The sequence below is a fragment of the Trachymyrmex cornetzi genome, unplaced genomic scaffold, assembly GCF_001594075.2.
Source record: "Trachymyrmex cornetzi isolate Tcor2-1 unplaced genomic scaffold, Tcor1.1 scaffold147, whole genome shotgun sequence".
NCBI classification, from domain to species: Eukaryota; Metazoa; Arthropoda; class Insecta; order Hymenoptera; family Formicidae; genus Trachymyrmex; species Trachymyrmex cornetzi.
In genome coordinates, this window is record NW_017296059.1 from 5868956 (window position 1) to 5896525 (window position 27570).

Sequence of the window (27570 nt, forward strand, 5' to 3'; positions counted from 1 at the left end):
CACGCCCGCGCGCCGCAAACGTCAAACATGGAGGCTCCGGTCCTCGACCGGACCAGTAGCCGCTCTAGGCATCGCGGAACCCCTAAACATACCTGATCACAGATTTCTGCTCAGAAATATAAAAAAGTACGTATGATGCAATATAAATTAACTGTAATCTCGATTAAATTTATAAATCTGCATTGATATATACAGAAATGAGATTTATGCTCGTTTTTACTAATATAAATTAATTTTAATCTTAGTTTTATTTTTTGCTTCGAGTTCTAAAAATTATGTTCTAAGAATTATGTTCTTTTATCTTTTTTAGTTCTTTTATCCTTTTTAGTTTTAAGGAGATTGTAAGGAAAATGCAATATGTTAAGAATTTCTTGAAAAAATTACAAATTATTTTAAATTGCATTTAAAAGTAATACAAAAAAATTAGAGACAGTTGACCATCTGGATCGATAAAAAATTATTTCAATAAAAAGTAATATTAAACAAATTTTCTATTTTTTATTATAAAATAATGATAAAAATTTTAATTTTTTAATATAAATAATTTATAAATTCAAAAATATTTATATAAAGTTACATTGAAATGCAGACATTAATTGTTCAGTAAATAAACAAAATATTTATTTATTATAACTGGTGAATCTCAATGAAACTTTGCATAAGTCATTTTTAGTACTTAAAATATTTATATTTAAAAAATTTAGATTTTCGTTATTTTTAAAATTTTTGTTTATAACAATAAAATTAATATCAAATAAAATAAATAATCTATAAAAATATGTTACTCAATAAAAACAGAATATTAACTTTCGCATATGCAGTTTAAAGCGTAAATATTAACATGTGTGTTTTATGCTTATTTCCTTAAATGAAAGGATAAAGAGTAAATTAAACTTATTAAACCAAAATTAAAGTTAATCTACTTGATAGAAAAATACATTAGACACTTTGATCGAGTATCCAGCATAAAACATCTTAATTAAATTCAATGCAAATCTAAATCAAAATTCAACTCAAAATTAAAATATATGCACATTTTTTCAATAAGAAATGAGTGTTCTTAATTAATACATATTCTTTATTCAATTCTTTATTCTCTCAGTGATAAAAATTCGCAATTTTATTTTTAAGGGTTGAATTTTTAACAATCGAGGGAATCGCATATATATATATATATATATACAAAACATAATATTCAAAGTTCCTTACCATTTTCCATCAACAACTATGTTTGATTTCCGTTTTTTGGCTCTTCAAAAGATAACAACTTGAATATGCCAGAGGCTTTATGGCAAATTGTCAGAAAAGTTATACGTATAATAAACTAGACTATGTACAAGTGCTATATACATTCGATATTCTAATTATTCCAATAAATTTATTAGAAGTTGAAGGAGGAGAAATCTCCATATGATTGCGACGAAACTTTCTTCTTCTTTATCAAAGGCTCTGCGTTCCCGTCCCATTTGTCCAATCTGAAAATCGCGCGGATTAAACGCCGCGTAAATAATTAATTAAAACTAACAAATCTCAGTTCACGACAGAGATCTTACTTCTCCTGCTCCAATTTCACATATTTTCCTATGCCCGATCGGTAGACCTTCTGAGTGTCATTCTTGTCCTTTTTGTCGGCTGGTTTGTTCTGACTCGCTTCTTGAGCCAATCGTTCCGCCTCGGCAATTCGTTCCGCGGCGAGCTGATCATCCGCTTCCTGAAAGGGATCCACGAAAACATGGACACCCTGTACAACTATATCCTCTATCGGTCGGTCCTTATTGTCTACCTCCACCTTCTCCATTGCATTTAATGTGTCCAGACCTCCTACGATCTTCCCAAAGACTGTGTGTTTGCGATCGAGGTGTCGGCACGATCTAAATGTGATGAAACTGAAACGACAATAATAGTACATTAATAAAATAACAAGATTGCAAAATGCAAGTCCTTTGTTTTATCTTTGTGTTTGATCTTACAATTGGGATCCGTTGGTGTTTGGCCCTGAGTTTGCCATGGACAGAATACCTCTGCCTTGATGAATCAGATTCGACTTGAACTCATCCTCGAACGGTTTGCCCCAAATAGATTTGCCGCCGTTACCTGTATTGGTTGGATCACCGCCCTGAATCTGTGGGAAAACGAAATATCTGCATGAAATAAAGAAGTTAAAATAGAAAAATAAAAAGAACATGCAAAATACAATTTTCGAAATGCACTCAAGTTAAAAGGCTCATCGTCGCGCTCAATATACTTACCATAAAATTTCGTATTGACCTATGAAACTTTGTGCCGTCGTAATAACCATTCTGACAGTGTTTCATGAAGTTTTCACAGGTTTTCGGAACCAGATCACAATGAAGTTCCAGATTCAAAGCCCCAAAGTTCGTGAGGAATCTTACATATCCTGAATAAAAAACAGATAAATGAGAATAAGAATTATATACTCAATCAACTCAATTGCGATAACATACCTTTCTTTTTGACTCTCTCATATCGCACTAAATCTTCCGCAATCACAGCTGCCTCATGGGTAGTCTCTGCCGGCATTATGGTTGAAGTAAATCCTGCAGCAACCGCACCAGTGGAATAATGCGCCTGCATACAAATAAATAACAAAATTTCTTCTCCAATATTCGATATAATGACTACATTCAGCAGGAAAAGCAGCTTTGTAATTATTATAAAATTCTTTAATATGATTGTGAATCTTGCCCTAAGTTCCTCACTGGATCTAAATGTATAAACCATTCATATTAAAGAATTTGACAACAGCTGCAATGCCGTTTTTTCTGCTAAGAGCAGCCAATATAAGTTTCTTGTGAATGATATACCAACAGCGTTAAATTTGTCAGCCTTCTGCATAGAGAGCTCATCTTTTTCGTTACTCTTTGCCGGCTTGTAGTCTCTCTCCAATTCAACCAGGATCTCCTTGGTTTCTGCCGATACAGTTTTTAATTTTGCATTTGGATTATTTCTCTCTCTCACTGTCTCTGAAAAATATCATTCATACATATATAACTTACAAAAATAGAACATATGTTAATTACTGTAAAACTCATTTCTGTTGAACTGAATCTGTTGAATAAGAAGCCTACCTTCGTCTTCCACTCTTATATTATTTTTAATATGATGGAAAGTCGACAGATTGAATTTCATTGCGTTATTTGGATCCTGAATTGTGATAATGTCCTTGCGAGTGAATGGCTGATCGTTTATCAAATCTTTCCAATTCCCAGTTTTTATGTTCAACTGTTCAACAGCCTGAAAAAATAATTCTTTTATATACAAAAATATTAGATTAGATTAAAAAAAAAACAAAATAGCCTCTAAAGTGAAATAAAAAATAGAAATATTATACTTTATATACTCACCTCATAGGAAAATACATTTCCTGTAGTTTTAATAGCAACAATATGCGAATGTTTCGTAAACAATTTGAAAAGAACAGGGCAATGATATTCATTTTGGGAATTCTTATAAAAGTTCAGTTTGATTAGGCTCTTGACATCCAGTGGTTTTCCTGTTATGGGATTATGCTTGTACTGTTTTATGTATTGCAAAATAGCCTCTAGCTCAAACACGTTGCCATGCAGGTCGCAATAAGGGTGCTCAAAGGGCTGAAGAGATAAGCAACAATGATCATATGGCAACCGCCTAAACGTCTTCTCCTCGCTTGTTTCCAGATTCGTTCCCGATTTTCTTCCACCGTACAACGTCGACCACTCCGTGTACGTTAAGTACCTGAAGGAATTTGGAAGTTTGTCAAATGATTGAAAGCAAAAGTGAGATACCTTGTTATAGTTAGGCTGCAAGATTGTATGAAAAACAATAATGCAACTTACATCTTATCCTTCTGATGTTGGCGTTTCCCCATTTTGAAGTAACTTTACAGCTGTTTTATTTAAGAAAATTTCGCAGTAATATGAAATAAATTACGATCAATTACGAATAAACTGAACAAACGTCTCGTAAACTTGAATTCACGATACTTATTGCCTATTCTGTTCGTCCATGGAATAGTTGGCATATACAGATATACAAGTCTCGCCGAGATTTTAGACCCTCAACGAATTGGTCAAATTGAAAAAACATGGCGAAATCGACCGCGACATTTAAAGATGCAAAAGATTTAAAGTATTTAATCGCTTATGACGTTTTCTATCGTATTGATGTATTAAAATATTTCAATTAAAAAAAATGTAAATAAATGCTCGTTCTGAAAAAATATCTTTCTAAACCGCTTCAATATTATATTTTTAATTTAATATTATTTTTATATTTTTAATAACAGATAAATTTCACAACAAAATGAATCCTATTGAAACTATTAAAGACGTGTACAAAATAAACAAAATGCTGTCGTAATTTTTGCTTTAACACGAAAATCAATACATTTGTATTTTAATATTACATATCACAATATTATATATCATATTAGGGTTAAAATTTTGTAAATTCTCTGGGAATTACAGGCTTTTCCAGGTATCTTTATTCAAGAGAAAATCAGAGAATTTTTTAACACAATTTTGAAGTAAATTGGAGTACAAATAATGCAAATAAATTACATATTTTAGAATTAAGCATAGATTTCTATTAATATTAATAAATTGAAAATTAAGATAACGAAGTTAATTTGCATATTTTCGAGATATAGAAATGGAAATTATAATGGAAAAAAATTATATAATCTCAATATTACATTAAAGTTAACTATAAATGTTTAGATAATTTTTTAATAAAATATAAAATTTTTAATTGCTTTATTTCTTTAAATAAAATAAAGCAAAAAAATTAGATAAAAAACATTTTCCAAAATATAAATACAGTACTTACTAAAAATTAAGCCATTACTCCGTATGCTTTATGAAAAATAAAAAAAAACAATCACAGAGATGTTATAAAATAAGAAAATAAATATAACAATCTTTAAAATTCTCTTATAAACTAATACTTTTCAGTTTCTCCAACAATTGTATGTTGACGTAAATTTTTTGTATTTGTAATAATACATCTAATCATTTAATGCTCAAAGAAATATGAATTTATCAAGATTTATAAAAAATAAAATAAATTTTTCTTATAAAACAAATTCCTTCATAATTGACTAGCTATCATGAAAACACATTGTAATGATAAACTCTATTACCCAAGTAGAACACTTAAAATATTTTAGAATATTTTTTTAAGAAAATATGGAAATTTTTTAGATTCACTACTGTATTTGATTAGATCTTTGGAACTGAAACTAAAGCCTAGATATAAAGAACTAAAATTTTGATCGCGAATTGTTATCGTACAAAAAGTATTAAGAGCAATAATAAAAAATATTATTGAGATTTCCTCGTTGAATTAACAAGTACTGTTTTAATATCTCTACTCTTTCTTTTTGTATTGTGTTATTTTTTTCTATAGCTTCTCTTAACTTTCTTAATTCCTTAATTCGTTCTTCTTCTATTTCCATATATCTTTTTCTATAATTATCTATAGGCTTATTTCTCTTTCTAAAGTTTTTATTTTGTACATTTTTTTCAAAAACATTTGATATACTAATAGTTGAACTAGTAGATGTGACCGATAAAATATTTTCGATTTCTTGATCACTTAAATTCTTAGAAAGAATAGCATTTTCAAATCTAGCAATCTTTTCGATTTCATTCTGGTTATCATTATCATTATTATTATCATCATCATTATCATTATTCAAAAATACAGCTGATGCCATTGCTAAGTTTGGGTTTACTGTCCTATCATCAAAAACAATTTCGGACATAATGTCAAAATAAATCCAAGACATTCTACCAGACCTTGACATTTTCTTTTTATCACTATTCTTTATAATTAAATATCTCATCTTCAAATTCCTAAACTTTTTGTTTATCGCATCTGCCTTAACTTTATACCCATATTTTGTCATCTCGTCAGATATTTCTTGCCAAAGCTGCTTTTTCTTGTTTTCAGGATTTCTAAAGCGTTCGGCCCTTTTTTTGTACTCTTCCAGCATTAAAAAGACAGCTTTTTCATTCCAGGAAAAATGATCTAGAAAAATTGTTTTGGAGTATGTATTTTTTAGATAATATTATAGAAAGAGGTAATAAATAGAATTAGAACGAAAATTTTAAATAATAATATATATATTATTACTTTTATCATTTATTTCAATGGAAGCATAATGTTTATTGATAGCGTTTCCCATTTCTCCTAATGCATTATATGGTTGTACTATTCTCTGATTCTCAATTGGAACATGTATACATCCATCATCTGTAGAATTTAAATAAAAAAAAATACAGAAATATATATACAATTAATAAGGAGCATACAGCTACAGCACAAGTTGTTTAAGTGAAAGTCATATATTTAAAATTATAATAACAAATAAGTAGACGTTTCGGTCAAGATTTGACTATCATCAGTACAATAAAAAAGTGAAACACACAATAGTTTTACTAATTGGTTTCCAAGACTTGTGTTAATTGACAATAGAGACTCTGTATTATTTTTATTAGGATTTTCATCGATAAATACGTGGTAAGCGTTTTCGAATATTATTTTAATCCGTTTCTTATTATCTACATTTATTAAGACAGTTAGATTAATTAATTTGGTTTTTTTGCCTATTTTCAAATAAAATCTGGAAATTACGTATTTCACTCTCGAAACCTCACATACTTTCAAGTTAAAAATAATTGTATATTGGAATAGAATTTTGTTACATAAGCGATTGCAATCTTGGCATCTTAATTTTTGGATTTAATTTGTCAACTTATTCATAAGCGAATGGAAATTGTTAACATCAAATTCTAACTTGCGGTTTATTGTTAACATTTTGGGAAAAATTTCTGTAACATCGTTTCACTTTTTTATTGTACTGATAATGGTCAAATCTTGACCGAAACGTCTATTTATTTGTTATTATAATTTTAAATATATGACTTTCACTTAAACAACTTGTGCTGTGGCTATATGCTCCTTATTATTTGTATTTGTATTTTTAAACCACCTTTAAGAGTTTAAAAATAAACAGAAATATATGCTTTTCACATGATACACCACTATCATTAGAAATAATAAGTAATACTTGATATTAATATAAAATTGTTATTAACAATGTATCAATTTCTATCTTCTACATGACATTTGATGTTTTTGAAATTTTCATTTTAGTAAAATCTAATAAAATATTAACAATGAGCGCGATCAAGTTGATAAAACAGCTATATTATATGCTGAATGGTTAAACACAATAGTTCTTATTTATAGATTAATCAATTCAACCGCTCTGTGAACAGTCGGTTGATTGTGTATTTTGAAATGAAGTGAAAACTAGTGAAATTTACAAGTCAAATGTATTAAGAATGTTGACCAATGAAATAATAAATATTCTAGTGAATTAGCTCATTTTTGTTATTTTAATCTTATTTCGAGATACAATAACTTCATGGCTAGTCGCTTTGTCTGCTTTGTTCTTAGTTTCTAAATGGAACTAAATATAGAAACTAATCGTACTAAAGAATCTTCAGCCTGTATCAGACTAGAAATTGAGATTGAGATTAAATTTGACCTTTCTTCTTCTTATTTAATTAGTGGCTCTCGCCTCCAGACTATGTAATAGGAGGTCGATATAGCCAGATCACGTCACAAAAATGATGTCTATGAAACGGAATTGTATCCGAATTAATGGAGAAGACGTAATACTACGAGTTGCGAAATGGAGCGCCAATAACGGAGCATACTGCTCCGAGAAAGAAACCTAATAAATTTGATCAATTAAAACAAATTTTACTAAACTTAATATTTTTCTTTCTTCTGGATGGTTAAATTTCAATTCAATCTCAATTTCAATTTATAGTTTGATATAGGGTTAAGATTCTTTAGTTTACGATTAGTTTCTATATTTAGATCCATTTAGAAATTTGAGTTGTTTAAGTTTTCTGTGCTGAATGCCAGTTATGAACTGAATGATTCTAAATCTGAGACCTATTATTAAACATGTAATTAATGTAATTAAAATAATTTAACTTATCTAAACATGTAATTAATTTTATTTTATTAATAGACACAAAATTAATTTCAGGAAACTAAAATAGCTTCATTTAAGAGAGAATGAACACTAAGTTTAGTTATCTATTAACAATATAATTGAATAAATCCACAATCAGTTCTATAGAAAAAGTGGAGTCTTTTCCTTAACGAGTTATCTAATACGATCAACACTGGACTGGAAATTGAACCCTTAGTTTTTAAAAGGTTAAAAACAAATACATATAACCCAACAATGTTAAACAACTAAGAGACAAAGCAGCTAGCAATTTGTATCATTCAATACAATTCCTCCTCATTATCAAACAAGTTAATTGCTTCTTCGGTTGTAATATGTTCAGTGTCTTTATCTAATTCAACATTATGCATTTTCCTTCGAAGCGTTCGTTCACAGGGAAAAGGAATATGTTGCTCTAGAATCTGCTGGTATCCAACACTGCCACATGCACGTCTTAACTGAATAGCTCGTTTAACTGTGTCGTCAGACCATTCTCGGCAGCTCATTTTTGGATTGGTGAGAACCCTAATCTGATCTTCATTGAAGACTTCTCCTAATCTACCTCTTAACTTGTTGTAAATTTGATTTTCTTGCCTCAATTTCTTCAAACGTTTCTCTGATCTTATCTTGTATAGGTAACTCTTTCTTATTATCTTGTTAAACAACTCTTCGCGTTTTTTCATAGCGTCTTGAAGTTGCTCACACTTACTTTTGCTCTTTGCCAATAGCTGCTTCAATTCCTGGCATCGTTCTTTCCAGTCTATCTCTTCCTGAACGTTCGTAAACATACTTAAAAGATCTTCTGGTTGTTTATCGTTTAATTGCTTAATATTGTCCGAATGTAATTGATACTGATAATTTATTTTAACATTTCCTTCATTTGTCATGCTTGCAATAAGCATGTTTACGACATTGTTGTTCATGTTATAATTTTCTGATAAAACATCTTGCAGCACAGGAACATCTTGTGGCACAGAAACATCTTGTGGCACAGAAACATCTAGTGGCACAGAAACATTTTGTGGTACAGAAACATCTTGTGGCATAGAAACATCTTGTGGCACAGAAATATCTTGTGGCACAGATACAGTGTGCAGCACAGAAGGAGAAATTACAGGTACAGCATTATATTTTAATTTGCGTTTGCCATCACAACGATCTTTCTCCCACATATCTTTGGTGAAATGTATCTGTTTACAAATAGATAGACTCGTTAATTATTCTACAAACAATAACAATAAAAATTCAAATAAATCATACCTCACATATTCGACTGTGCGTACTAGGTGTCCAATTCGGTCTACCAATACTGGCGATCCACTGTTTTTTCCGATCAGGATTTGAAGGAAAGTTTCTCATCAAAAATCCCTTTCTATTCGAATTGTTGCAACCGGGGACGCAACAACCCGTCATCCCGTGTGAAATCAATCCAGAAAATGATAATTTTCTGGTATAACGAGACCTTCGATATTATCAATTTGTCGGATTTTTTGAGATTTGATATCAATCAAACTTACTTATGTTGTAATTATCCGCTACTTTTGTAGCATGATGCAAGTAAACAAGTGTGCTATGCTTGAATCTGCTCGTAACTGAACACAACTAAAGCAAGAAGTTTGCGCATAGCAACGCATTGACCTTATTTTCCGCCATTTTAAAACAATATTTAAACTATATGACTCGCGCGCTTGGCATAAAATTTGAAATGATTACAAATAATCAAGTTCTAATATAAATAAAGTGAATTAAATAAGTAATAAGTAACGAATTAAATAAGTGATAAGTAATTACATATAGAATATTGATTATTTAATACGCATGAAACTGAGGTTTACTGTCATAGCAGGTGTATTGAAACCAATTCGCCTGAAAATGGTGGACTAAAAGGTCAAGTTCTGATTGGCTGCAGTAATTAAACATACGCAAGCATGGGCAGCTAAGTAGCAATCGGTGATTGGTTGGATCAAAAGATAAGAACCAATCATCTCTGATTAGATCTGTTCGTGTTGCTTGCACTTTTTACACTCGGCTTCTTCACTTTCTACACAGGTCTGTTCGTTTTGCTAAACTTGAACTTGCAAGAAGTTAAGCTAAAAAGAATAGACCTTTAGGTCCGTTTCCACCAACGCAGATCAACTTTAATCTCGGTTCAACTTACTCTTTGTCTTTTTCTAGTTCTAAAGATTAGAAAAAGACGAAGAGTAAGTTGAACCGAGATTAAAGTTAATCTATATTGGTGGAAATGGGCATTAGATGATCTAGCTATAGTGTTGATAACCATACACGTACGATAATTTTACTTATACATACGATGTACGATAGCACTTCATTATCGTACGCCTAAAATACGATAGTTTTGTATTTCTGACTTATTACTCTTCTCTCTTAATTTTATATACATATTACCAACAGAGTAGGCATTGAAGAAGACGATGAATTAAATGACTTCGATGATATCGTTATTATTTATTAAAAATCATAGAAATTAAGTATGAATTTTAAATATTATTTGTTCTTTGAAGTCTGTTCGTTTATAATTTGCGAGTTATATATTGTTTAGTCTTATCAAAGATTTATCGTTCTAATCACGTGGCTTAATCTGTGAAGTGAAATGACTATATAATTAATGCTACTACGATAAATACGAAAAAATATACATATATATACTACATACATAAAAAAATTGTGATATTGACAATACAAGTGAACTTACTGTCTACTGTCAATGTAAAAAGCCACATTTGTACCGTTTCTTTCTTTTAAAATAATTGTTTTAAATGTACTGATAATAATCACTTTCCAATTTGTATTTTTAACCTGGATATTATAGAAATACAATTTATTCTATAGAATGTTTGAGCTCTTGAAATTAATAAAAAATATCGGTTATTGTTTCAATCATCGTGTATTAAGGGGCTTCTAAAGTGCTGAATGGGTAATTTCAGCGAAATCAGTTGAGAATTGATTGAGAAATTTCTGATCTATTTCGGAAGCTGATTTTAGTCTAAGTCACTTCAACTTTAAGTAATAAATAAAACTGTTATTTCTGACCGTCTTAATTAGGGATTACAATTTTACATATTTTGTATTTAAATTTTGTTCGCGCGCGCGCGCGCGCGATGTATGTATGTACGATAATTCTGGATTAGGTACGATCGGCCACTATTTCTAGATTACCAACACTGAACACTGTTTAGCTAGGTTATGGGAATTTAAACATATTTACTTCGGCAGTGCATATATCAAAATTGGAAGATGTCGAAAGTAATGGGAAAAGTGAAAAGAATAGGGAAGGTGGGCAAGAAGCTGGTCGAGAAAATCGATCACTCGTCAAAACTGCGCGTGAATATTCCCGCGGGAATGGCGTCAGCCGCGCCGCCACTTGGTTCCCAGCTCGGTCAGGTTAGGATCACGCTGAACTTCAATAGAATGTATTTGATTTCTTTGTACTCTCTTTCTCTCTTAATTTCTTTGTTGTAGAAATTTATTGTCATCTCCTGAATTCTAATTCTAATCTTTCTTCTGACAGTAATCATGCTAGATTTGCAAGATCTAGGTACTCGTCTTCAACAGCGTTTAATGTGGGTGGATGATTTTGATTCCAGAGGAACATCAACATCGACAAATTCTGCAAGGATTTCAACAATAAGACAGTCGATATCAAGGAGGGCATTCCTTTACCATGTCGCGTGAAAGTGAACTCAGACAGATCATATAATCTAGTGATCCATAAACCACCGACAACATACTACTTGAAACAGGCTGCTGGGATACAGAAAGGAAGAATAAAGAAGGGTACGAGTTAATACTAATCCTTCCTGTCAACTTGATAAACTTAAATTCTCAGTCATAGTTGCTACCTTTTTATTAGTGTTCCACTGGAGATTGACTATCGAAATATTGCCAAAACTTCAATTTTCTTGTAGCATTTTCTAAAAATGAAAAAGAGCATTATCAGATTTAATCCTTGTGGCAAAGATTAATTGCTATTATCAAAATTTCTAGTTTATAATATATTCTCTAAAAAAAAATGGTTAAATTCGACTCTTTCCAGAAAATTTAAGATTTTGAATAATTAACTACAGATTTGGTCAAAAAACCAGTCTTCAGTTAAAAATCAAAGAGGTGACAATTGTGTTGGTCCCTAATTTATTATTTTGCCCTTAAAGTGTAAAATAATTGTAGTCTCTTGATATTTCAATGGAGAAAGTGCAAAGATAATATAACATAAATACTTGAGAAGATAATAAAAGATTCATGAATATCTTTTTGTAGGTGAAGTAGCTGGCAAGATAACTTTCAAACATTTATACGAGATTGCCAAAATTAAGCTGGAGGATCCACCCAATGCATTGTTGAATTTAGAACAAATGTGTCAAATGATTGTCGGCATTGCTCGTACATGTGGCATCGAGATCGTGCGTGAAATAGATCCAGAAGAGTATAGTCAGTTTCTGAAGGATAGAGAAGCGACAGTCTTGCAGTATCGTGAGCAGCTTCAATTAGCCAAAGAAAGCAAAGTTCTTAGAACAAACTAATTTCTAACTAAAATATCTTTGTTTCTATTGTAATTACATATGTATATAATAAATTCTTTCAACAACCATTTATTTATTACAAAAAAATATTTAAATTTGTTATATCTTTCTGCAACTTTAATGACTAATTAAAAGGTAAACTGATGTAAAAGAGAGTGTGTAAAATACACATTTTTTATAAATTACTATGTACAAAATTTGAATTGCTTACATCGGTAAAAAAAAATACATATCTTTACTTTTCTTGGGAGGAAAAAAAAATTAAAAAATAGACATTTACAAGAAGCGTATCCAATTGATAGACTAAAGATAAGCTTAAAGAGGATAAAAATCCTTTGTCCATAGAGAATTAACCGAGTCGTTTAGGTTGAAGTGTATCAGGCCCAGGTACATATAGTAAAATGATAATTTAAGAAGCATCCAGCGTTCTGCTAACGACACCCAGCACTTATCCCAAGCACTCGAGCATTGCCGAAGCTTCTCGCCGTATACAGAACGCACACAACACTTGGACATTTCCATTATGGCCGTCATCCTGGATTGAGTGTGCAGCGAATACTCGATAGAGCGCATGAGATCGTTGGTTTTAAGAATCAGCAGCATTTGCCGGTTGACACGGTCCAGCACATTGCTGATCTGCGGCAGCAAGTTTGGGACATTCTGCTGAAACATCTCTTTCTCGCTGATGTTGTAACGAGTTTTACGCACGCCTGACATAATCGTTTCCCAAGTCCTGCCCGACACCATAACTGACAGCAGACCGTAGTAATCCTCAACGCCGAGATGACCGCAGTATTTCTTCATAGCCACCCGATCGCTGTCGAGGATCGCTAGCCATAGCTTCGAATAGTCCCAGCGGAATTGATTGGACAGATCCGCGTAGAGGCCGTGATCCAGCAGAATGATTTCCGCCTCGGAATCGCGATTGCGCACCAGGATGTTACCGGGATGCGGATCCGAGTGAACGAAACCTTCAATGAAAATCATGTGGCTATACAGACGACCAAGCTTGCTGGTGATCTCATATGGATTCAGCTGATGGGCACGCATGTACTCCAGGTCATTCACCTGTCCGCCCTCCAGGAATTCCATTGTGAGCACACGGGATGACGACAAGTCCCAATATATTTTTGGCACTTTTAGCCAATTATAGTTCTTGAAAAGCCTCTGTACCTTCTCGGCATTTTCGCCCTCCAGAGTAAAATTCAACTCCTGAGGGATGTTCCTCTTTGTCTCTTTGACTAGCCAGTCGAACTTGAAATCCGGAAATATCAGTGACGTAATGCTCACCAAAGTCGACATGGTCTTAATGTCAATATAAGAGTTGCTCTTGACTGCCCGATGCTGTACCTTCACGGCCACCACATCGCCGTTTTTCAGCACGGCTCTGTGCACTTGTGCGAGACTAGCAGTACCCAGGGGTTCCGGGTCAATGCTTTGAAATATCTCGTACGGAGACCTCTTAAAATCCTCCTTAATAACGGTAAGTACGTCATTGAACGAGGACTGAGGTGCCGCACTATGCAGTACACGCATGGTGTGTACATATTCCTGGGGCAACAGATAGTCCAGTGCACCCACATGCTGACCTACCTTGATGTACACCCCTTTATTGGTGCAACAAAGCTCTAGGAGTTTCTGCGCCCCGTACTTGTGAGCATTTGATTTCAGCTGCAAGTACTCCGGTGATGTTTTATCCAATTTACTGTCATATAATTCTCTCTTATAATAACGGCCTATATCAAGCACTGTCAGTGCAGCACGGCCTAAGCGTACAATACCAATGGCACTGATATCATACTCATTTGTTCTAAGAGATGCCAGGGTACCCAGCCCGACTGTTCCAATAGCAACGGCTTTGAACAGCCTTCTGGATGTAAACATTGTCATTTAGTTGGCAGGTCCTTTTAACCGAGAAAAATACAACGAATTGTAAAATATATTTTCTCTTAAAATACTTTAGAAATATTACATAATTAGTAAAACATATATATATAATTATAAAATTGCACTATATAACCTACTAAAGTAATGATTAAAAATCCTCATAAATTCGCGTGATACGAGAGTATTCCGTGGCATCGAATCCAACAAACTGAGGAGTAGTGAGGAGTATGAATCTTAGAAAGCGGTTAAACTAACCTCATTTGTATTCTACATATCTCCCAGAACGGATCTTGTCAACAATTCTGTGCCAATTTTATGTGCACTTTCAGTCAAGGTTATAAACACACGAAACTTTTACAAACGGTCGCTAAATAGTTAGATCAATTTCGATCTATCGGTTTTCAATTCAACCACGTGGACGAGACGTGTCACTAGAGGTGCATAAGGTGTATTCCATTTCACGCATGATGTGTTTAATGCATTATTTATCCTTATTTAACATTCGGTGAACAAGAATAAATAATGCATCACATGCGTGAAATGAATGTACTCTAGAAATTAGATGAATTAGATTGTCATAGATGACCGTAGATAATCATAGATTACCTCCAACGAAGATATTCTTGAAAGCAATATGAATAAATCATATAACTTTCCCGTAGAAATTATGCCATGCTGGCTATTATACATGATGAGAATTTTAACAAGTCATGTTTTTCTTCTTAAATAAAATAAAATTCTTGTGTATAGATCTATGTTATTTGTGAATGAATGTTTTGAAGTCGTTTCACATAAAATACATTATATAAATATCTTGTAAAATGCTTAATATTTTATTTTGGGGTATACGATTTAAATATTTATTGAAATATATTTCACCTAGAGAAAAAAATCTAATATAAACATATTTGAAAAAAATTGAGTAATGTCATTAAGTTTTATTGAAAATCTTAAAGAATATATTACAAAATGCCATTTCATATATAAATACAATGAGAATAATAAAATAATAACGTATAGTTACATATATAATGTACACAATTGCACATAATTACATATCGTTTTCTGTATTTCATTTAATCCAATTATTGGTACAGTTTCGTCTCCATATTAATATAACAAATAACTAGGAGTTTTATCAAAGGAATCATAGAGGCAACAACATAGAATGCATGTATAAATATACAGTTTCTTTGGAAGCATGATATCCGATTTCTACAAGTAAAATTGGAAATCTACCGGCTAGAAGAAGAAGAAATATACAGTTTCCAAAAATGTAGAAACTCTGTAATAATTTTTATAAAAATAAAGATGTTGGAAAATTTCGAAACACGTGTTTTGATATTCCAAAAAAGCCACTTTTTAATATGTATGTATGCTTATTAACCATCACCCATAGGTACGTGAGGACGGGAGAGATGATCGTGGGTAATGCCAAGTAATGCTAAATGCATGAAATTTTCACTTTTAACTGTTATTTTGGATCGTTAGTAGAGGCTTAAAATTGTCAGCATCTTGATCGCCATCAAAAAGCCTTTCAAATAAGCCTCCATGACTCCTAATGCTATTTAAAATTTTCATCACCTCTTCCGCCCTCGCGCACCTAGGAGAGGTGATTAATCAGCACTCGTACAAAAGATAGCTTTTTTTGAAATATTGGAGCATGTTTTTCACCGTTTTCTAGTATTCTCTTTTTTTTTACAAAAATTATTACAGAATTTTCACATCCTTGGGAAACCCTGTACATGCGTACAAATATGTTAACAGGAAACTTAATTATAATGAAAAAATAACGGCAAAATACAAATGGGCGTTAGGAGTCGGCGCTGGATATTATATTGCGCAATGCTAACTAATACCTATTAACATGTCACAAATTCAATTTTGTATACGTATTATACGTTCAGACATACCAATGATGGCTCGGAAGCAGGCCAAAACGTTTATGCGTAACTAATTTATACTATATTTCGACAATAAACGATTTTTATTTTCGCACTAACAACTGCGTAAAAAACTCTCATTAGTCCTTATTTGTTCTTTGTTTTTTGATATTCTCGAAAGTTTGTTTCCCTGTTTTATCAATTTTGTATGTTTCGGCTCACTATTTGAGCCATCCTCAGCAATAAAAAATTACCACTTATCGCACTAAAAAATCTGTCGAACTGCGTCTCGCACACATTCGTAGTTCCGACCTACAATAATGCAGTCGCAGTGGAAATGTGGTGAGAGACAATCATCTTCAATATAGTCTAATGTTGTGCCAACCAGTTACTTAGCTGAATGGAGCAGATAATGGAACTCAAGCTCATCTCCAACAACGATCGCATACGGATCCAAGCATCGTCAATCCATTACAATTTTAAAAATCACGATGTCAAAGTTAGATTGAAAAATAATTTAAGTAAAAGAGAGTCATGTTCGTTCTAATACCCGTTGAAAACCAATATAATATCCTGCACTGATTCCTAACGCCATTTGTATTTTGCTATTATTTTTTCATTGTATTAATTTAAGGAGTCTTGCTGCAAATGCTTTGAGGTTTGATGGATCAATTAAAAGAAATAATTTTACAAATTGACCAATTAAAAAATGCTTCAAAGCGTTTGTGGCGTTGCGTTGACCGTACCCTATTTGCCATTTCTGGTTATAACGATATATATGTATAATACAGAGAGTAAATTAACCATCCTTCACACTATTTACATTCTGTACATTCTAGTCTCCAGTATGATCAGCATTTTTAAAACATATTATTTCCTGCAGCCTGTTGCATTAAAAGTTTCTATAAAAAAATCGTATTTTGATTAATATCGAACGAGAAATAATACTTCTTTCTTAAAAAAAAATGTATGTCAATGCAACATTCTCTTTACCTTGATTGGCGGGAGAGCGTCTACTAATTGCAAGCCCAGACTTCTACCAAGAACAATGGGTGCCGCGGTGTGTTGATAGAACCGATGAAGTCCATCGATGGCGAGCATCATCGGTACATTGTGACGTTGCCTCAGCGTCTCGTATGTCCGCAAATAGAACATATCATTGAGATGACTGCCATTCACATTTGCCTCGGCGAGGATTTGCGTCAGCTCTGCTACGTCGCCGAAACCTAGATTCACACCTTGACCTGCCAAAGGATGGACTCGATGTGCAGCATCCCTTGAAAAAAATATATATATAGCGTAGAATATTTAAAAAATAATCTATACATAATGGAAATCTCAATATAAAAATTTCAGTTTGAAGAATTATACAGTTGAACAAAATTTTCTTCGTGACAAAATTTTCTTACCCAACCAACACCGCGCCTGACTGAACATAAGACGAGGCATGACCGAAACCTAAGGGAAATGCTGCCCGCGATCCCTCGACAACTGCCTCCACGGAGGGTGGCATTTGCCTGGATACATTGGTCTTTAAAGCAAGTCTTGTAAGCAACCAGTGGAATCCGTGCATCCCGCTCTCGACAATGCTGCTCTTCGGATAAATTCGCCACAGCGCCTCATTTATTTTGTCGACAAATTCTTCCTCCGAGATTTTCAATAGTTCCTTTGCTTTCTCTTTCGTTACGGACCATACGAGTGAACTGAGAGAATCTGTCAACTATTAGAGAACAGTAATATATAAATATATATAAAATTTACTTTATTGCAAAACTCTATGAAAAGACTATGTTAACAGAGTAATACATAAAAGATACAATAGACTATAGCAGCTTACAAATGGTGTCAGCAAAACTGCTGTTACAAAGTCTATCAGCAACAAAAAAACCAGGATTAAGACAAAGATGCAATGAATGGCGAAGCAATACATAGTTACAATCATGTACACACACCCGTTACATCAGTCCCGCTTAAAAACTATGAGTGATCCGATAAAGCGTGAGGCAGTGGAACAAAAGGAGGACAGAGAGGGAGAAATTTTTATTGATACAGGAAGAGAATTGAAATATTTGACTAAGGTGTAGGAGAAAGCGGCACGGAATTTAGTGGAACGATGTATGAGGAAGGATAAGTAATCTTGATATCTGGTGACAAGGGGGTTAATAATGGAATGAAGCTCAGAATTCAACTAAAGGAGGCGTCGCAGATATAGAGGAGTACTGGAGCAAAGGAGAGAGAATACGAGACAGCACAGGTGGAGTATAAAACGTTGCCACATCCTAAGTTAGACAGATCTCTGATAATATGGAGATATATGATCATATTTAAGGAGACGCAATAGGAGAAGCAGAGGCAAGAATTTTGGATACGCTGTACAAGATTTAGTAGTTAGATTAAGAGTTAGAATGTAGACGACATCGGCGTAAGCAAATAAAGAAATAACGAGTAATTGAGAAGTGAGAAGTTTTTGAGAGCACACAGAAAGGATGTAGCGAAGGGGATAAAGAAAACGTAGACAGGCGTAAGTGGCCCGACACTTGACAGCCACGTGTAACTCGAATGTCCATGAAGAGTCAACATAGACACCAAGAATCTTAATAGAGGAGGAGCGAGGAATTGGAACGGAGTTAGGAGTAATATCGAAGGATTGAATACGGGATAATAATGTTGAAGAACTGACATTAGCAAGGATGATTTAAAAGGATTTAGATACAGCACATTATTAGTGGATCATTCGGCAATAGATTTTAGATCTTTATTTAAAGCAGAACACGCTGCTCCAGCATCAAGTGTGTGAAAGGATTTGAGAAAAATTACGTCATTTGCATACATAAAGAGCTCGGAGGACAGAGAAACATTAGACAAATCAGAGACAAAAATACTAAAAAGTAAAGGACCTAGAACCCTAGGGTATACTAGAGAAAACGGCATGAGGAGAAAAAAGGAAAAGGATTATATATGAGGACTTACTGCGTGAGGTTTGTAAGGAACGAGCAGATTAGCAGATTAGCAAAAATAGTAATATAGAATGATGTTGAATCGGTCTATTAATTTTCTTTTTGTTCTCAAATTCGTTCGATTAAATTAAATTATTTAAAATGTCTGACTTGATATGTCAAATATTGCATATATTTATTTTCTAAATCTATTAATTATTCTTGAAATTATTCTTGAATGACAAACATAACACGGAATAATGTTACATTTCATTTGACTTGGTTGTATTTCCACGATATTTTCCAGGTATTAGTCTTTAGGAGTATTTTAGACTTTGACGTTGTATTCACGCTAAGAAACGAATTATAGAAATATGAAAATTGATAAGTTACCGGAAGCAATGCAATGGGTCCTGTTGGAAGAAATCTTTGCCAAGCAACGACGTTCTCCATGGGCTGAAATCGATTAACGATATGTGTTATAACTCAACAACTCATATATATCTTCTTAAACATGAGAAACAGCTGTATCTCTTGTTTTTTTTGTGTACGATATTACATATTTTCAAGAAAATTACCTCAGACAGCTTGACAGTCGCAACGATGCCTAATTGATTATACTGCCAGTTGAGATAAATCACACCCATCGCCTTCCTCACTAGGGAGTTAACGCCATCGGCACCCACCTGGAACGCATCAAAACGCTTTATTTATTCTGGCTCCTTGTGCTTGACGGTAATAACATTTTAAAAGTAAAATTACAAGCGTTGTTATAAGGAGAATTATTGAATTAGCACGAAGATAGTGCGAATAATTTGCGCGTTGCGACAGTCAAGCGCGTCGAAAATTTACAAGCATGTACGAAAATAACGTCAGTTCTGTTACAGATTTCAGTGGAGATCACATCAGAGATTATCTGCGCAGGATGGTTAACATCTTATACTAATTTCCCATCGTAAATGCTATTTCGTTTATACACAAATCTACAGACATGTCCGCAAAAAAATATTATTTACATTCTGATATACTTAACAGTCCAATATTTTAGAAAGTCGCATTCATAAAACTTCACAATTATTTAAAACGAATTATAATATTAATTATTTCCATCACAAAAAATAATGTACTTTTTATATTATATATTTATTTTCTTCAATCTGCTTATGTTTTCTTTATTTTCTTTGCAAATCGAAATAGTTGCGAGACGTCTGTAATCATCATTTGTGTTAAATTGTAATAAAAAAGCTGTTAAAATATACTTCTCAAATCTTAATTAAAAATTAATTGTAAGAAAAAGAAAGTATGTATCAGAATAATAATTTTGTCAAAGATATTGGTTGACACATCGACTGAATTCTGCTGAAAGTATTTACGCATGAAATGACCGGAGTTAATTGATAATACAATCATTTCCGACATCGTGCTGAGAAAGAATGATAGGGAAGGAGTTTGCGGTCGGGAATTTTTTTCTTTTCCTTCTTTGTCATTGAAACATGCCGGATTTACGCAAGGAGCGAGGGAGAACCGTGAGAGATTAATAGAAGCTAAATATATAACACTGTTTTATAAACACGTGTGGGTATCCTGAGATATACGGAGATCCGGAATATTCGAATAAGTGCTCAGTATTAGCGAGTGAGAGCTAGAGTTGAGAGATGATGAAGGCGCATTGAGAAAACTATCTATTCTACAATGTCAAGGCGACTGCTCATCAAACGACTGATCTAATGAGATTTTTTACTGATATTTATATTAATCATCTTGTTAATATTTGTTCGATTGAGAACATCATCGGCCTAATCGTGATAAATGTATCATTGTACGCATGGAAATGTGTGCTGTTATCATTGCGTAACCACAAGAATGACACTTAATTAATCAAGAGAAGAAACTTTCCATTCTTTATACTACATGATTACACTAACAAAATGTCTATAGTAATCATTCATGTGGAGTTAGACAAATTTCTTTAAGAATCTAAAGGAGGACATAATTATGACGAGTCTTGGTAAGAAGAATTTTTTTGAAAGACTCTCCTGCAGTCATTTAACGCGAGAGGCGCCGAGAATAGAAGCTACCAATAACGGAATGCCGTCTGTTGTGATCAGCAATAAGGTCAATAAAAAAAAATGTGATCAATTATCGATGATTTTCCGATGTTTCCTTAAAATTCTTAACGTTCGTGTGCCGAATTTAGGAAGAACTCGACGATATTTGGATGAGCGAGATTGACAGTGGTAGTATCTCCTCCGAGAACAGCTCGGATTCTGTCACCTGTCACATATCAACGCCGATGACGCAGGAGCAACTCTGGAGCAAAGAGGAAGTCGAAATAGCACTATCGAATCTTCCAGGAGGCGAAGCTGCTCTTTCCCTGATCCCTACTCTTCAAAATAACACTCTGCAAAAGACTTTGGAGGAATTCCAATGCTTGACTCTCAACGAAATTATGGACTGCAATCATCGAAAAATCACGCTGCCTACGTTTGCGAACGGGTAATGGCAATAATAGTTGCACATCTACAGTTCAATCTTACAGCGAGATAATAATAAGAAATAAGAATAAGTTTGTCCGCATTGACAGGTTTATGCGAAAGGCTGTACTAGATAGCGAAAATGGAGCAGCAGCTGCCGCGACTCCGGGTCAGTTACTTGCAGGATGGCCAGACACGTGTCTGTTGATTTCTAGTTGGTTGGGTCACGTGGAGATCGCCAAGGCTTTGCTAGACAAAGGCGCGCCAGTTTCTACAAGTGACTGCGATGGAAGGTATAATATACATATATGTATATAAAACTATAATTTGCGATGGACAGAATCACTGTCCAGAATCATGTTATTCATTATGTATCTCGAAAGTTATCTGATTCCACAGTGAACTACAAGATATCTCTAATCAATTGAACCTTATAGCTTCAACTAATTCTCAAAAACTTTATATCCTAGAACACCATTGCATCTGGCAGCTTGTGCCACGTCCGTAAAACTCGTGGAGGAGTTACTGAAGCACGGTGCTGATCCGTGCAAATGGGATCTCGGGAAGAAATGCACCCCGTTACATTGTGCTGCAGCGGCGAGTTGCGTCGCTACCATCAAATCCTTGATCAAATCAGGCGCAAATGTAGACGCTGGATTGTCCGGCAAAAGCCCGCTTCATTATGCCGTGTTAAACAACGCCGGAGATTGTGTCGAGGCTCTACTACAAGCAGGTGCTTGTCCCAATAATCCGCAGGTGCTCCTTTACCACGACCAATTCAAACATGAATTTGATGGGGAAGTGATGCCTAAACAGAAATCTTCTAAGAGAAATTTGATCTGATAAGTTGAAATTTGATAATATATGCAAAAAGTAACGTCTCATAAAATCTTTAACGTCGATTATGGATCAGATATTATTTTCCCATCAAATTAACGCGTCTCTTCGAGATTCAAGTGAAGATTTCTTCAGTGAATTAATATGATTGTTGACAGGTTTATACAGAGACACCTCTGCACGTGGCGACTGGCTTAGGCAATGTGCATTGCACCAAACTACTATTGAATCATGGAGCGGATGTGAGAGTGCAACTTGGAGTCGCAAGATCGACACCTCTGCATCTGGCAGCCGAAGAGGGGAGCGTGGAGTGTACTAAGTTGTTGCTGAATGCCGGTGCGACCTGGGAAGCAAAGAACTCGCGCGGTCAGACGGCGATGCATCTTGCAGCGCTTGCTCAATCTATAGAAACGTTAGATGTATTAATAAATGCCGGTGCGAAAGTCAACGAGGAGGACGACGATGGGCGAACTCCTCTACATGCTGCAGTTGCAAAAGCCTTGAGAAGTGGTGAACTGGTCAAGACTTTAATACAGGTTCGTAATTCGCTCATATATTATACTTCAAGAATAGTCACCTGAGATGTTTTTATACCCCAGTAACGAAAAAGTGTTGTAAAATATTATTTTGTCTAGATATATATGAATATTGTTTAATATATTTTCTTTCTAATTTCTTTTTATAATAACTATTTTCTACAAATTTAACATCTTAGGTGATCGTTCATGTTTAAAAAAAATCAGGTGGTTATTTTCAGGTTGAGGAAGATTTTTCTAATAACACAGAGATACAATAAGATTTTTTTTCCTTTAAAAGGCAGGTGCTTCGGTCAACAAGGCGGACAAATTCGGCTACACGCCATTGCACATCGCGGCCTTGAACGAGAGCTCGTCCACGGTGATGCTGCTACTGTCGAAAGGTGCTGATATGACGGCGCGCACCAAGGGTGGCGTTACAGCTCTTAGCTTTATTATACGTCGCACTCCAGATGTATTACCACTCTTTGTGGCACGCTTCGATCAGGCGATTTCGCTGCACGATCATGAACTGGGCGATGTAGACTGCGAGTTGCGACTGGACTTCCGGCCGTTGGTGCCAGGCGGTCGTGGTGAGACGGATCTGATGCTCTGCCTGGTAGAAGTTGGTCAGGGTCATGTGCTGAAGCATCCGTTGTGCGAGAGTTTCCTTTACCTCAAGTGGTTGCGTATCCGCAAGTTCTTCTTGCTCAGTTTGATGTTTCACTCGATCTTCGTTGCCCTCTTCACCGGTTACGTCGGAGCAACGTATCTCTGGCACGTGAAACGGCTCAGCAGTGTCCTTCTTTGGCCAGTACTGGGCTTCACCTGTGTGCTTGCGGGTAAGGAATTTTTTCAGGTCGCTCATGGTATCTACTGCTACGCCAAACGCTGGGAGAATTGGCTGCAGTGGACCGTGATCGTGGCATCCGGTATTATCCTGATTCCGTCAGCCTATACTTGGCAGCATCACGTTGCCGCTCTGGGTGTCTTGCTGGTTTGGATTGAGTTAATGATAGTGGTCGGTCGCTTTCCTATGTTCGGCATCTATGTACAGATGTTCACTCAAGTGTCCATCAACTTCTTTAAGTTTCTCGCAGCCTACATTTGCCTCATAATCGGCTTCTCCCTTGGCTTTAGCGTGCTACACAAAAACTACAAGTCCTTCGCTGATCCATTGGTCAGTCTGCTCAAGACGATGATCATGATGTCGGGCGAGCTCGAGTTCGAGGATGTTTTCTTTGACGAAAAAGCGCCGCTCCAATATCCTGGTACAGCCCACTTGATGCTTCTCAGTTTCGTTATTCTAGTGACAGTGATCCTGACGAATCTAATGGTCGGTCTAGCCGTATCGGATATTCAAGAACTGCGCAGATGCGCTGGCCTTGATAGACTAGTGCGCCGTGCCGAGCTAGTTGCTCATCTCGAAAATATGCTATTCTCCAAACTTCTGGATCGGGCTCCGGCATGGAGCATAATACAGGCATGCAGGAGAGGCGCTCTGCTATTACATCCACCGTATCATTGTGCCTTGCACATTCGGCCGAATGATCCGCGCGAAAAACGTTTACCGCGAGATCTCATCCGAGCGATATATCGCTTGGTCAGTGAGAGGAAAACGCGGCGGACAACATACAGAGGCAGTGTGCCACCGCTACCACGACATGCGAATGCCACAGTGGATTCGAGTCACACAAGGCTCAGTAGGATGTATAGCAACGAGAGCAACCAGCAGCAGTTAAATGAGCTGGCAGCCGAATTGAAGAGATGCTCGTACAACATCAGCACTAGGCTGGACAGTTTGACCAACAAAGTGGAAAGTATTGCTAAAGACTTGGACATGTCGCTTAACTAGGCTACGTTCGGAAATATCATTCAAGTGTCCCTGTATATTTTATTTTTGTTGTTCACCGAATGTTAAACAAGGATAAAATAATACATGGAACCACTCAGATGGTGTTTTGCAAACGTACCTCTATTGTCTCATTGAATATTTCGAAATGTTGAAAACAATGAAAAGATCACAAGAACAAGTATCTCAAAAAAAAAAATGAACTTAAGATAAAAGAGACATAAATTGTAAAAGGCCTAACAATGACAATAAAAATACGAATGTAACAAATCGCATATTTTTGATCATGATAATTTACATACACACACGCGCGCGCGCGCGCGCGCACACACACACACACACACACACACATATATATCCTTCGCAAATTATATACATTTAACATAACTTGGTGCTCACCAGTAACCTAGTCCTGTACTGCTCTCCAGACTGCAACTGTATAGTAACAAATTCCATTCCCGTCTTCAGAAGTTCTACATTGGCGACTTTAGAATTGTAAATCAAAGTAACATTTTCTTTTTCAAAAAGCTGCTTGTTGATCGCGTGTAATAACAGGTCATTCTCAATTACATAGGCTAATTCTTTGCACGACAAATCCTCATTGAATGTTATCACAGCATCAGAACATGCCTCCCATACCTATTAAAAAATTATATATAAATATATCATGGAAACTAATTTTATAAACCAGAAGAATATAAACTAACAAAAATCAAGACCCAAAGATTACGTTTTTAATCATAAAGTTTCCAGTGGAATAACTATTAGTTGCAATTTACCAAGATCAATTGTTACAAATAGAAACTGTTTTTATATTATTAATGTGAACTTAGTAAGTTTAATAATATATATACTAACAAGTAAGAAAAATAGAAAGATCTTATTTAATCTAAGCTAGAATTTTTAAGACCAAAAATTTTATGTATATAAATCGATGCACTATTTATAGAACTGGATGTATGTATATAAATTCACATTAAAATATTATTAAGCACTAGATTATTAAGATCTAAACCAAACAAGATCAGACTCAATAAGGCATTTTTCTCACTTGATTGTATTATTTACATACCAATCTAATGTCATTTATTGATTGCTTAAGAATATAATTCTAAAATAGTGAAACAGGAATTAAAAGGACTAGTTACCTGCATTTTTCGTACTGGAGAATATCGGACTGCCTCTATATGTTTCCATGCTCCTATGCTTGATAATAAAGTACGGGTTTGTTGATTCAACACAACAACTCGATTGGAGTATTGCTCCTGTGGTATATATTCCTGTTTAGCATTACCTTCTAAAAGTAAGATCTTCTTACCTGCTAATCTCCGATTGTTTGCTGAAATTAAACATGTACTTGCAAAACATGCTTCACATATCATAAATGTAGACAGTACAATAACAAAGCTAAGAAGAATAGGTATTTTGAGAGAAATATATTCAAAGTCTTTTGTCTCAACAAAATATTTTGAAAGAATTGCAACTCAATTAAACGCTAATGCTAATTTTGATACATATAGTATTTATATTATACATTTTATAGTAAATAAATTATTTTATTTTATTTTATTTTATTAACCAAAAAAAAAACATTTTTAAGAACAAAGTTAAATCTTTCAAAAATTTATCAGTTAAAAATGTAATAAAATAATTCTTGAGAAATCTTCAATTAAAAGAAAAATAGCTTAAGAAATTTTATGATAAATAATATAATCATTAAATATTTAATTTTACACTTAATTCATTCACATCTTACTTTTAAATATTTTATTAAAAACGTCTTATAATTAATTTTGTTAAGCTTCCAAATAAATGTTTCCCTTTCTCGAACATCTGTTTACAAATAATAGTGTTGATAAAAAGCTAACCTATGGCACATGCCAACGTTGTGCCGACCATGCCGCCTCCGGCGATGACGACATCATAGGTCTTTTCGTTTTCCGCGGTGGTCGAATAGCTCTTCTTCGAGACCACGGTCGCGCCGGGGATGACACGTTCGCAATTCCGCGACAACGACGCGAGGACGAGCCGGCACGTTGACATCGCTACCTTGATAGTCGCCATTTTACACTGACAATGAGTGCGACAGCGCGCGACTCGATCAACAGGAATGAGAAAGCAGGAAATAAAAAGTCTCTGTTTTTTTGCAAAATATGCGCAAACAGGCCGATTTGTTGTTCAATCATTCTTTGATTCTCATTATGTGGCGTCATTTAACCTTATCGCATGGTGATAAGGTTAATCGTGATATTTTTTTCACATTTTGTCTATGAAGTGTAGAAGATGATTTGTTTGAACTTGTATACAGATCGGAAATCGGTAAATGTATTTTCGAGAGATAAATGCCTATATTCAGGGATTAAAAGACTTCGACTCCAAAGAAGATTAATAAACAGAGAAAGCAGCTTTGCAACTGTTGTAAAATTCTTCAATGATTGATCTTGCCCTTAGTTCTTCATTGGATCTAAATGTATAAACCAATCATATTCAAGAATTTTACAACAATTGCAAAGCTGCTTTCTCTGCCGAACGCAGCCAATAAACTTCGATCTACAGCTAATTTCTTCTAATTAAAGATAATTAATTTTGAATTGAGAGAATTAAACTTTTCACTTA

At 34.4% G+C, this 27570-nt stretch overlaps 6 protein-coding genes across 8 annotated transcripts; 2 read left to right on the forward strand and 4 right to left on the reverse strand.

Annotated features, from left to right (window-relative positions):
- Positions 1–20: 20 nt before the first annotated feature.
- On the reverse strand, positions 21–4049 carry LOC108757795 (peptidyl-prolyl cis-trans isomerase-like 2). 2 transcript variants are annotated; one of them, XR_001939923.1, is made up of 10 exons: positions 3837–4049; positions 3366–3735; positions 3090–3255; positions 2830–2984; positions 2466–2589; positions 2250–2398; positions 1971–2122; positions 1554–1886; positions 1210–1475; positions 21–92 (listed from the first exon to the last, which is right to left on the reverse strand). XR_001939923.1 is itself a non-coding variant. In XM_018502379.1 (9 exons), exons 1-9 carry the CDS (start codon positions 3866–3868, stop codon positions 1382–1384), a joined length of 1575 nt encoding a protein of 524 aa, XP_018357881.1. In that variant the 5' UTR covers positions 3869–4049; the 3' UTR covers positions 1180–1381. The 2 variants fall into 2 exon arrangements, 1 of the variants encoding a protein (XP_018357881.1); XM_018502379.1 differs by lacking the exon at positions 21–92 and having other exon boundaries at positions 1180–1475.
- A 1250-nt stretch (positions 4050–5299) lies between these two features.
- On the reverse strand, positions 5300–13543 carry LOC108757817 (probable serine/threonine-protein kinase DDB_G0283337). 2 transcript variants are annotated; one of them, XM_018502432.1, is made up of 5 exons: positions 13537–13543; positions 9293–9494; positions 8742–9222; positions 6136–6255; positions 5300–6030 (listed from the first exon to the last, which is right to left on the reverse strand). In XM_018502432.1, exons 2-5 carry the CDS (start codon positions 9443–9445, stop codon positions 5300–5302), a joined length of 1485 nt encoding a protein of 494 aa, XP_018357934.1. In that variant the 5' UTR covers positions 9446–9494; positions 13537–13543. The 2 variants fall into 2 exon arrangements, with proteins under 2 accessions (XP_018357934.1, XP_018357935.1); XM_018502433.1 differs by lacking the exon at positions 13537–13543 and adding an exon at positions 9550–9676 and having other exon boundaries at positions 9293–9479.
- On the forward strand, positions 11209–12632 carry mRpL11 (mitochondrial ribosomal protein L11). Its single transcript, XM_018502435.1, has 3 exons — positions 11209–11434; positions 11638–11827; positions 12308–12632. Exons 1-3 carry the CDS (start codon positions 11288–11290, stop codon positions 12568–12570), a joined length of 600 nt encoding a protein of 199 aa, XP_018357937.1. The 5' UTR covers positions 11209–11287; the 3' UTR covers positions 12571–12632.
- Positions 12819–14997, reverse strand: Adck1 (aarF domain containing kinase 1). The gene is made up of 2 exons (XM_018502431.1): positions 14713–14997; positions 12819–14474 (listed from the first exon to the last, which is right to left on the reverse strand). The coding sequence occupies exon 2, from the start codon at positions 14458–14460 to the stop codon at positions 12886–12888; it is 1575 nt and encodes a 524-aa protein (XP_018357933.1). The 5' UTR covers positions 14461–14474; positions 14713–14997; the 3' UTR covers positions 12819–12885.
- A 1467-nt stretch (positions 14998–16464) lies between these two features.
- Positions 16465–27018, reverse strand: Coq6 (ubiquinone biosynthesis protein COQ6, mitochondrial). Its single transcript, XM_018502434.1, has 8 exons — positions 26823–27018; positions 26103–26293; positions 25354–25593; positions 19855–19962; positions 19670–19732; positions 17750–18060; positions 17334–17616; positions 16465–17242 (listed from the first exon to the last, which is right to left on the reverse strand). Exons 1-8 carry the CDS (start codon positions 27016–27018, stop codon positions 17201–17203), a joined length of 1434 nt encoding a protein of 477 aa, XP_018357936.1. The 3' UTR covers positions 16465–17200.
- Positions 21262–24957, forward strand: LOC108757564 (transient receptor potential channel pyrexia). Its single transcript, XM_018502024.1, has 6 exons — positions 21262–21391; positions 21474–21772; positions 21861–22043; positions 22221–22506; positions 22746–23123; positions 23404–24957. The coding sequence occupies exons 1-6, from the start codon at positions 21272–21274 to the stop codon at positions 24955–24957; spliced, it is 2820 nt and encodes a 939-aa protein (XP_018357526.1). The 5' UTR covers positions 21262–21271.
- Positions 27019–27570: the final 552 nt, after the last annotated feature.

Bases quoted from the DNA above. Each gene is read 5' to 3' on its own strand.
- LOC108757817 (XM_018502432.1), bottom strand. From the start codon at position 9,445: ATGACGGGTTGTTGCGTCCCCGGTTGCAACAATTCGAATAGAAAGGGA. The intron at 9,223-9,292 runs GTATGATTTATT...ATTTGTAAACAG, and splicing joins CGCACAGTCGAATATGTGAG to ATACATTTCACCAAAGATAT. The intron at 6,031-6,135 runs GTAATAATATAT...CAATTTTTCTAG, and splicing joins CATTGAAATAAATGATAAAA to ATCATTTTTCCTGGAATGAA.
- mRpL11 (XM_018502435.1), top strand. From the start codon at position 11,288: ATGTCGAAAGTAATGGGAAAAGTGAAAAGAATAGGGAAGGTGGGCAAG. The intron at 11,435-11,637 runs GTTAGGATCACG...TTTTGATTCCAG, and splicing joins TTGGTTCCCAGCTCGGTCAG to AGGAACATCAACATCGACAA. The intron at 11,828-12,307 runs GTACGAGTTAAT...ATCTTTTTGTAG, and splicing joins GAAAGGAAGAATAAAGAAGG to GTGAAGTAGCTGGCAAGATA.
- Coq6 (XM_018502434.1), bottom strand. From the start codon at position 27,018: ATGGCGACTATCAAGGTAGCGATGTCAACGTGCCGGCTCGTCCTCGCG. The intron at 26,294-26,822 runs GTTAGCTTTTTA...GTTTAATTTCAG, and splicing joins AACGTTGGCATGTGCCATAG to CAAACAATCGGAGATTAGCA. The intron at 18,061-19,669 runs GTAACTTATCAA...GTTCTCTAATAG, and splicing joins GACCCATTGCATTGCTTCCG to TTGACAGATTCTCTCAGTTC.
- Adck1 (XM_018502431.1), bottom strand. From the start codon at position 14,460: ATGACAATGTTTACATCCAGAAGGCTGTTCAAAGCCGTTGCTATTGGA.
- LOC108757795 (XM_018502379.1), bottom strand. From the start codon at position 3,868: ATGGGGAAACGCCAACATCAGAAGGATAAGAT. The intron at 3,736-3,836 runs GTAAGTTGCATT...AAATTCCTTCAG, and splicing joins CAACATCAGAAGGATAAGAT to GTACTTAACGTACACGGAGT. The intron at 1,887-1,970 runs GTAAGATCAAAC...TTGTCGTTTCAG, and splicing joins AACACCAACGGATCCCAATT to TTTCATCACATTTAGATCGT.
- LOC108757564 (XM_018502024.1), top strand. From the start codon at position 21,272: ATGACGAGTCTTGGTAAGAAGAATTTTTTTGAAAGACTCTCCTGCAGT. The intron at 22,044-22,220 runs GTATAATATACA...TTTATATCCTAG, and splicing joins ACAAGTGACTGCGATGGAAG to AACACCATTGCATCTGGCAG. The intron at 22,507-22,745 runs GTGCTCCTTTAC...GATTGTTGACAG, and splicing joins CTTGTCCCAATAATCCGCAG to GTTTATACAGAGACACCTCT.